The 10,052-nt window shown below is 44.0% G+C and overlaps 1 protein-coding gene across 1 annotated transcript in view; it reads right to left on the reverse strand.

Moving 5' to 3' along the window:
• Positions 1-9,536, reverse strand: part of MAP1B (microtubule associated protein 1B) — a gene marked incomplete at both ends in the record, with an annotated part of 62,397 nt that extends 52,861 nt beyond the window's left edge. The window contains 2 exons of the mRNA XM_080638219.1: positions 4,428-4,529; positions 9,359-9,536. Of these exons, the coding sequence (XP_080494345.1) occupies positions 4,428-4,529; positions 9,359-9,536 (280 nt within the window). The remainder of the gene's footprint in view (positions 1-4,427; positions 4,530-9,358) is intronic.
• Between the last annotated feature and the right edge of the window lie 516 nt (positions 9,537-10,052).

A 10,052-nucleotide genomic window follows, 5' to 3' on the forward strand; every position in this document is an offset into this window, starting at 1 on the left:
GATTGTCACATAAGTGCAACAATTTATTCACTGAAGAAAAAGTTATTAGCTCATCTCTGGAATTTTGATTAGTACTAAGAAAGGAAAGCTTTGACAGTTCAAGTATCCGAACATGTAGGCTGTTGCACTGCAACTCTTTCCTGAGGCACCAAAGTCCTAATATATCCCACAAGAAAAGCTGGCAAGTGGATGACAGCTGGGTGCATGCCCCCAAGCCAATTGTTGCCTGTAAAGACACAGGAGATCCCCAGCGTTGCTCTGCTAGGCAGCCCCAGCACTGCAGCCCTGAACCGATGGCAACAGCACCCTGTGGTGATACCATTCACTGTCGCAGCAGCCTGAGTCAGCTCAATTCCCTATTCAAGTCCTATTCTGCCTCCATTTTCTTTCTTCCAAGGCATGAATACTTCAAGACAGAAAACAAGCCTGGTAGCCAACTAAAATTAACTTCTCCAATGAGCTAAAATGATCCCTCTCAACAGCTATTTCAACTATCCTAGTTCTAGCAGCTGAAGAATTACATTTATAGGATGTCCCTAAATGCATATACCAGACTACTTAAGATTTTATGTGAATTGAACTCCAAGGCAGTTAACGATGGTGCTCTGATACCAGCTGAGAAATACAGTCTTGACTTCTTGGATCTTTTTCTTTCATTTAAGTGATAGGTTTTGTTCAAAAAGCTATGCCCTCTTACTTCACAAATTTTGATGAACTGGTTTCCAGTAGGAGAGTAGTAAACCCATGCCCTTTAGGGTTTTATCAGCAACTCCACAAGCTCACATTGCAAACTACTAGGTGTGATATTAACTGGGTTTGGATCCTGTGTGGGCCTTAACGACCAGAATTCCCAGATCCAAGAATTCTCCACAGGATACTAACAGTTCTAAACAGTAACTTTTGAAATGGGAACTTCCAGAATGAAAACTGTTAGGGCTTTTGGGGGGGTCATGACCATTTCAGAGAACAAAAACCTTCAACAAAGCCCGAAGTAGGTAAGCCCACTGCTGCTGCAGAGGTAGGTGGCTGCAGAGGGCACACCAAACATGTTTTGCACTTTGCCAAGGTCCCCCCCCCGGCCACAGGCAGGCTGGAGGAAATGAAGTCTTGGGCACAGATAAGGAAGGACTCAAGACAGTACAGTCACCAACTGCTGACTTAGGGGCAACAGGAGACCTCATGGTACTGCTCAGATAGGAAATGTGTCTCCACAGATACATGTCCTTTTTAACAACAGGAGAAAGTAGTCACAGTTCATTGCTTAGGAGGTATCTCTTAAAAGGTTAGGGGTGACTACCAAACAGCTATTTAAATACAGTAGATTTAGTCTAGGCAAGGGCTTGAATACACACCAATGCAACAGTCAAGTGGCCCCAGGAAAAAGCTGAAGGACAAAACAGCAGGTGTCTTGCAGAAAGGCCCTCAACGGCTTCACCCTCCTCTACCCCAAAACCTATTTACTTGGTCTTTTATGAAGCTGCTTTATGCAGCTGAAACTTTAATTAAGAAAAGATTGGTAGGTACAGCTGCAGCTTCAGATACAGCTGCAATTTCAACAGAGCTCTTCCCAAGTCTCCACTTGCTCTGCCTCTCCATAAAACATACAGTTCCTTTTCCACCATGCACATGTTACAACTCATTGTTTGAATCTTTATCCTTGAGATATTAACATAAGATGGAAGTTATCAGTACATGGCAGAGAACAGAGGCAAGCACTGGAGTACCCATTTTAAGTCATGTTGCTAGTTGTCGTGGCAACCAGTTAATAAGCTCTGTTACTCATTTTTTTCACCAGCACCCAACTTTTCTGCAAAATGTGGTACTATTAAGGAGTCTGCTAACTCAGCTGCTTTACAAGGTATCAGAAAAGAACTGCTGGCATTTCCATTCTGAATCTTATTTTTCAGGAATTACAAGTCATCCATAAATTGCCCAGCAGCTGAATATAAGATGCATAAGCATCACTGTGACAATCTATTCCCTTAAAAAGAGCACAAAAAGAGTGCTGGGATGCTCCTTGCAGTATCAATATGTACACTGTTTTTCACTACACGGGGAGAAGGATTAGACCTTAAATTCCTCAATTGAAAAAACATAAATGCTTTGACAGATATTCTTTCACATGCTTCTCTTTTGACACTGCAGGCATATGGCATGGGTACAGGCTTGGTCCCACTTCCTCTTAGAGAAAGCATCCTACTCTTCACATTGCTCCTGTGCATATCCTCGAGCTACTCTGAGAAGCATACAAGCATGTACTGAGCCAGCACTGCAATTACCATAATTAAACATCATAATCAAACAGGCTTCAGTCAGCAGTCAGACCTAACTATAGAAGGAGCTCAGCAGACATACTAGATGACTCTAACCCTTCTTCAAGAGCAAACTGTCACTATCTTTGTAAGTTGCACAAAGAGTTCATTCTCAAAGGACTGGGAAAAAGGCTGTTTAATTACATCCCACAGACTATCCCATCACCTTGGATGAATACTTTCCTTGGACAAAAAGTCACCTAGTTACCTAAATGCTGCAGAATTTCAGAGATTGGGACCATAAGCTAATACTTACTCACAATCATCTCTTCTGTATAAACACTGACCATTTCACTGCTTAAATATTCAACATTTGGGTGTTGTAACAGAAGTCAAACATTCTGAGGTTTTATTCATGGCATCAAAACTCCCTTCTCCCTGTCAGACATTAGAGATGATCAAGGGAGCCTCATGCAGATTCAACATCAGAGAATCATAAAAAGAAACCAAAATAGATGATCCTCTGATCTGGGCAAAGGAATTCTGGAGGTGCCGTTGGGCTTCCCCACAGAATTTTAGACGAGAAATCGGTCAAGAGGGCTAGCTTTTCTCCTGATCTTCCCTCTATCCAAGTTTCAGGCTCCCTTAATGCTTTTTCAACATGGATATTGGCAGTTTATTGTTTGAAGATTGAGCAGTGGTAAAAAACACATTCATTGTTGCTTCTCACAGAGATGTTGATGAATCCCAGTCTCATACAATTAATCTGTAATTCAACACAATGACTGAACACGCAAGTCTAGACAAACAAGAAAAAAAAAAAAAAAGAATCAAACCAAAATACAATTCCTAGAGAAAAAATCCTGGAGGATTCTATAGTCATTCTGTTGAAAAAAGGGATTCATAATCTTATTTTTTTTATCATATGAAAGCTAAGTATTTGTTTTATTTTAATTCAAGCAATGGTGTTAGGATGTATCATCTAAACAAGACATGCTGGAATATTTCTGCTAAAGGAAAAGCTCAGGATCTTTTTTCTCTGCAAAGTTTAAGTAAAACGCATACATGTTAAAAATGGAATGCATTGCATCTTGCTTTCTTTACAGATATATTCTGCTAATTTGACTTATCATTATCTACCTTCTTTGCAAAACAAAGCAACTAGTGTCACTGGGAAGTTGAATTGGCTTCATGACATGTCAACTGAAATGAAAAATATGTATGTTAGGCCTGAGTTTGCTTCCATGTCTATCAGGAGCTACATCCCTTAACTAAATCTTCACACTGTGTATTGTTGCATTGGTTCTGTTGGTTTTCAAAACAGGAGAAAGGTATAGATTTTGGGGGTTTTTTTCTTACCTCTGGCAATGTTTTACTCTAAAGATATGGGAAGATATGGCAAAAACTGCTATAACCTATGCTGAAAGAGGAAGAATTAGTTACACAAGACATTTTGGCACATTCAAAACCATTAGGTCAATGCTGTCATGCTAGGGAAACATCAGGATATCATTATCAACAGTGCATAATAACTGAGGCCAGGAATGTGACATAGTAGCATAATACAGCATTTCACAGCCTCTTTTCACCACAGTTAAGTACTATCTTCAGGAGCATCTGTTATAATACTCATCAGTACTAGGTTGTACTAGTAATGTGCCCATGGCCACAATGATTTCAATGAAAACAACTTCTGCTCCTTTGAGAAGGTTATACGTTTTTACGTGAAAACTGTGACCAATTCCACCTATGCTCACTCAGCATTTCTGTTAAAGTAATGAGATGTTAAAAAACTTACCAAACACTTGATTCCCATGCAACCAGAACACAGTCAATTTTACACTTCACAAAATTGGAATTTTTTTTTTTGTTTTGGTTTATTGTATGAATCCTCTAAAGGAAGGATAGGCTTCAAGAAAAGGCAGCAAAAGAAAATTAGTCTTATGAACCCTGTAAATTTCTCATTTCCTCCTACAAGCCAGAGAAAGTTCTTGTGAGTCAAGGTAGGCCCTCCACCCCTCAGGTTCTCACAAATGAAAGTGGCCCATACAATTCCAAAGTATTTATTCATTCAATGGTTACAGAAAAGAAAGAAACCAACCGAACAAAACAAAAAATGAAACAAAACAAAAACAAAACCCTCTAACATTTGTCAAACACTTCCCAAAAACTCACCTCGAACTTCAGGAGAGAATCGAGCTGAATGGCGAGATACAAAAAGTTTCAGTTCTTGGTCCAAGTTGCATTCAACCAAGTTTGTGTCCCATGATCGGATTCCTAAAATTCAAAATACAACACACACTGTTTCTGGAGTTTTAACTGAGTGATTCTCCATTTGTATTCATGCTATTTGTATATTTTTAAATTGCAAAATCAGCTTCTCTCCCTTTCAAGGCTCATAGCTATTTTTTTGGAAAGTGCTGAGTGCTCAGAAGGAGCACACTGGACAGGAATCAGTCACAAGCAAGAGGAATTTGCCTTCCAAAGGGTGACCATCTTCACGGCCCCATCTTTAGGACTGCTTGTCCCACATCCTAGTAGCCACATGGTGTCCCTGACTTCACTTTAAAATAGCAATACACAAAACTGATTTACAAAACTGAAAGAGTGAACCACTTGAAGGACACTTAAGTCATATCGCAGGACCACTGTACTTGTTCCTCTGAGAAAAAAATGACAGCATCACCTAGAAAGTTGCAAGCTAATATTTAAATGCAAAGTATTAAATTGCTGACTTCCTCATTTGAAAGTTTTGAAGCATCCAATATTTTAAATTAAAATTTAAATAATCTTTTATTTATGAAGTATCAAAATTTCAGTTTTGAGACTTAAAAATGCTATGCTTGATCTTTTTTCTTTTACAAACTATACGGAACTTCTCTATTCTCTGTTACCCCCCCAGCTACTTAGAAAGTTAAATACTTGACGTATGATCAAAAAAGGATTGAAATCTGACTAGAGAAAAAAAAAAAACATTGCAGCTGAAAGACAAATTTATTATTCTTTCCACAAGATTTTGACAAAAAAAAAAAAACCAAAAAAACAAAAAAACCAAAAAAACACAACCAAACCAACAAACAACCCAACCACACAACCTCCCCCAAGAAAACGAAAGAACATGCTTAACACTTTTCAATAATTTTCTTGTTTTGAAATTGTTCTGAAAAACCCAGTTTTGAAAAACAGTGAGCGGGCAGTTGCAGTACAGGTAAGTTCAGGCGTCACTGTAATTTTGAACACCAACATTACATTTTTTCCTAAAGGAATATCATTAGACAAATTAGCTGGCAAACGCAGAAGTGACTGAGGGTGAGGAAGTGTCTGGTGGCTCCTCCCCACATGCCTGACCATGCGTTTGCATGAAATTGTTGAGTTAAATTACTTTGAGGGTTGGTGAGGAGACACTTGAAGAGGTGTGCAGCCATCCCCTCACCATGAGGCTAGCACTATCACTTCTACTGGTACCTTTGTCAGGATTTCAGGCTGTGAATGGTACTGTCAATGCTGTCTCCCTAGATACATTCTCTTTCAAGGCAGCAGAAATGTCAAGACTCTCACTAGCTGAAGCCATGTTGTAAGGTTGAAGGATGAGCAGGAGAAAGAAGAGAAAGTGCAGAGACACCAGCTCTGCAGTGTCACTGCAGCTCTGGGTAGGTTCTCCATGCAAGTAAGAACATCTACATTTCAAGAGCCTGAAGCTTCTTCAGGAAGAATTCATCCAGGGCTTTTTGTAGTCAGCATCCCAGTCCAGTTAGGAGAATGATTACTACTGAAATATGCTACCAGTTATTTAGTAACTGCCATTTGTAACTTTAAATAAATTTGGAAATACAGTATTGCCTGTTTCATAACCACTCAAGAGAAAAATATCTGAGCCATAACCAGCCACCTCCACTTCCTGACTGATGCATCATTGTTCTGAGGCATAAGCTGCAAGTCTTTTCTGCAAGTCTCCTTATTTTCATTTCTCAAAAATATCTTGGCCATATGGTGCATTTCTGGGGCGTAGTTTTGGCAGACAAATACAGCTCAGCAGGCTTTAATGTTTTCCAGGTGTTGGAATACTTGAGAGCAAGAAAGCAAAGATGATATAATACTGTGCATGTATAGCGCATATGAGAATTGTGACTAGTAAACCATCATCAATCTTGAAGCTGAAGTACATTGAATGAATGAGTACTGAACTTCAAGAAGCTAGAAGATAAGCAGCTCACTAGCCTCTGACAGCATGCTTGTGCAGGGAGAATACAAACCCTTCTGGAGGTCAGTTAAGCAACAGGAACTATGATTCAGCAATGCGGGTAATTATAGGGAATGTCCAACATCCCTAGCTGCTTTTGTTGTGAATCCAAATTTGCTGTAGGAATAAGATTTGGAGTAGGAGTAAAGACTGCTGAGCCAGGCCATGTCCAAAATACAAGACACAAAACAAATAGTAGGGGGAAAAAAACAAAACAAAACAAAAAAAAAAAATCCACAAAAAAAAAAAAAAAAAACCAAACCAAAACCATCAAACAACAAAAAAAAACCCCAAACCCTAGACCCTCCAGGCACAAAGTAGTCCTAGAAGCTGAAACTGGGATTTGGATAGAATATCCCAAATCTGCAGCTGCATGATTCAGCAGTCTAGATGCAAAGATTATGTATGTACATTATAAAAGAGCATAATGTACTATATACATTATATAATCAAATTAGGTTTGGGTAGAACAGGCATAAATCTGGAACCAAAATCCAAGGTCAATCCAATGATGTAGATCATTAACAGCATGGATGTAACTACGGAATCATGGCTGAACTGGAGCTATTGCTTTCTTTCTGCAGTCTTAGCAGTGTAAAGCCACTAGGCATAGGACTAATCAGACAGCAGGCAGGGCACACCCAGTAGCATCTGCCATATTAGTGGAAAACTCTTGAAGCTTTCTCTTCACTTCCCCCTTCTTTTTTGGCTAATAGTGGGTCAGAGGACTGCCTCCTTAGCAAAGTCACAACCCAAATGTAATTACTGAAAACGCATTTTGCCACACCATTCCCTCTTCATGATCTATTAAGAGATGACTCTGCATTCCAGCAGGTTGTGTAGCATCACGCCACTGATGTGTTATCAGCAGATGTTTTGACACGTTGCTCTGCAGTTTGGCGCATGAATCCACAATTTCCAGTGATGGTACTCAGGAGGTGTGCCAGAGAAGACAGTGAGGCAGAGTTATCTAGAACCCGAAATGCATTTAAGGCTCTGTGGAGAACAAAGGTTGAAAGAAGCATTTTCTTCCAAACTACAGCACACTTTCCAAAGAAAGAGAGGTTAGTTGAGCCTCTATTTGTCTCACAGGCTGAGCTTCAGACTCTAAGTGTACTCATCCAGAACAATGTACCTCAAAATCTGATCAAAGGTTTTTTCCTAGCAGGCAAATTCTCAATCAGATCTTCTGACACTAGGAGGAGCAAGGTGACTTCTAATCCAAAAAGATGACTAAAAAGACCAGAGCATTCCCTCTGAATGTCTAAAACTATAAGAGGGTGTTATGCTTAGTGGCAGGAGGTAGCAGCAACAGAGCTATACAGCAACAACTGTACAATAGAAGCTTCAAGAAGAAACTGAAGAGCATTTCTTCAGAGGAAGAATGACTTCTGTCTTGAGGACAGAATTTTTATCTATTTGCTTTATAATTTTTAATAATTTTATGAAAATGCAGCCATTTCACTTCTGGCACAACTGAAAATTAGATAGAAAATGCAATGCTGAAGAGGCTCTGAATGACAAAGCATCTGCCTCAGTAATTCTCCCTAGGAGACAATGGTAGCAATAAAGATGAAGAGGTCACAGTGAAGCTGGTTAGCTGTGATGAAGAAGCCCTTTACCACAAATAGTCATGACAAAGAATCAAGACAAATAGCAAACAAAAGCAACAATGCTTGAGAAAGCAACAACAGAGACAAACGAAGTCCTAGCTGGACTGCTGAACCACACCTACATGACAAGGCTGATATCAATTCTTGGTTACAGGATCTCTTCCTCCCTGTAACAATGGCAGGTTTCTGAAATCTTCGTTTTCACCAGCCCAGGACAAAAATATATTATGCAAAATCAGGTATCAATTTGGTTTAACAAACTATAGGGTCTGGCAAGAATTTTCTTTGTGCTTCATACCACTAGTACTGCAACGGGGCTTCCCCCCACCCCCCCCACCCCACCCCCCGCATGTACACCGCAATCTATTGTATTAGAAACCACACTGAGAACTTATAAACCTGTCTTTTCACTTGCCATACCTTCCCGTATTGCCGTCTTAAGAAAAGGACAAATGAACAGGGAGTCAAAGTATCCGGTAACCGGACAATAACGAGGCTGAGCACGCAGGTGTTAGCCTTGTTACCCATGTTTTTTCTTTATTGAAATGTATGTATGCTTTTATAAAGCTCGGGTCCTGGAAAATCCTCCAGCCGAGAGAGAAGTCTCACCGCCCAAAGTTGGACACAAAGGCGCGGCCGCGCTCTCGCTCGGGCAGCCTTTGCCGCCGAGAAGGAAAACGCCCCTAATGCCGCCGGTCTGGTTTGCCGGCGGGGGACCGGGATTGCGGGCAGCAGCAGCAGCAGCCCCGCAGCCCCAGCCCAGTCTGTCCCATCCCATTCCATCCCGCCCCCATCCATCCCATCCCCAGCCGCGCTCGCCGCCCTTTGTCCGCTCCGGGCTGCCATAGGGACCGCAGTGCGGACCGTGCCACGCCCACCCGCCCGCGTCTCCGGGCAGATGGGATCGGCGGCGGCAGCGGGGTCCCTCCGCGGCACCCGACAATGGCGGGGGGATCGCTGCCACCAGCCCAATGCGGGTCCCCGCAAGGGCGGCAGCGGAGCAGGGCCCGGCCCGCGGACGTTCTCCGCAGCGCCCGCGCCCCGCCAGGAAAGGATGGAGCTGGGAGAGAGGGGTGCTGCTGTGGGACCCCGCGGAATAAGAGCCGGAGACCACGGCTTGGCGGCTGGCGTGTCCGTGCCTTGCGGGGGTCGGTGGGGTGTGGGGCGAGCCCCGGGCGCGGCCAAGGAGGGGAAGCGCTGGCAGGGGGGTGCCGCCGCGCTGCCTGCGGCGTGACCGCTCCCCGCCGCCTCACCTCTGTCGATGTTGGCGATAGCCCTTCGCAGGTGCTCCTCGGTCACCAGCTCCCCGATGACCACCAGCAGGTAGAACTTGCTGTCGAGGAAGCGGTGGGAGAGGCTGGGCGAGGGAGAGGTGGGGTTGGGTATGCTGCAGGAGGGCTCCGAGTCCACTTCCACCACTACGGTGGCCATCGCCTCCGCCCCGCGGCTCCGGGGCGCTGAGAGAAGGCGGCTCCGCAGGCGGCAGGGAACGAGTGAGGGTGGGTGGGGAGGCGGCGGCGCTTTTATACGGAGACGGTGCAGGGCAGGGACCTGGCGAGGAGGAGGAGGAGGAAGGGGGGGAGCCGGCGCATCCCCACGCCGCCGCCGCGTTTCCAGCATCCACAGCTGATGTCATCTGCAGCAAATCCTGCCCGCGGCGGCCCCCGGAAGCAGGAAGGACGCGGGGGGCGAACAACGCCCCGAAGGGATGCTACGGGGTGCCCGGCTTGGACAGGACCCGCGCCCCTAGACTGTCCCTCTCCCCTTGCTCTCGCCACCTCCCGGGGCGTCACCCTGCCGGGCTGATCACCGCAGTGTCTGGCTCTGCTGACTCGTCTCCCGGGGCCCTCCCGCGGTCCCAGCCCCGAGGAGCCGCAGGTGATGCCCTGCCAGACGTGGGGGGCTTGTCCGGGAAAGACAGCACAGGGGCTGCAGCTGCATCGCTGG

Source organism: Psittacula echo (genome assembly GCF_963264785.1).
Source record: "Psittacula echo genome assembly, chromosome: Z".
NCBI lineage: Eukaryota > Metazoa > Chordata > Aves > Psittaciformes > Psittacidae > Psittacula > Psittacula echo.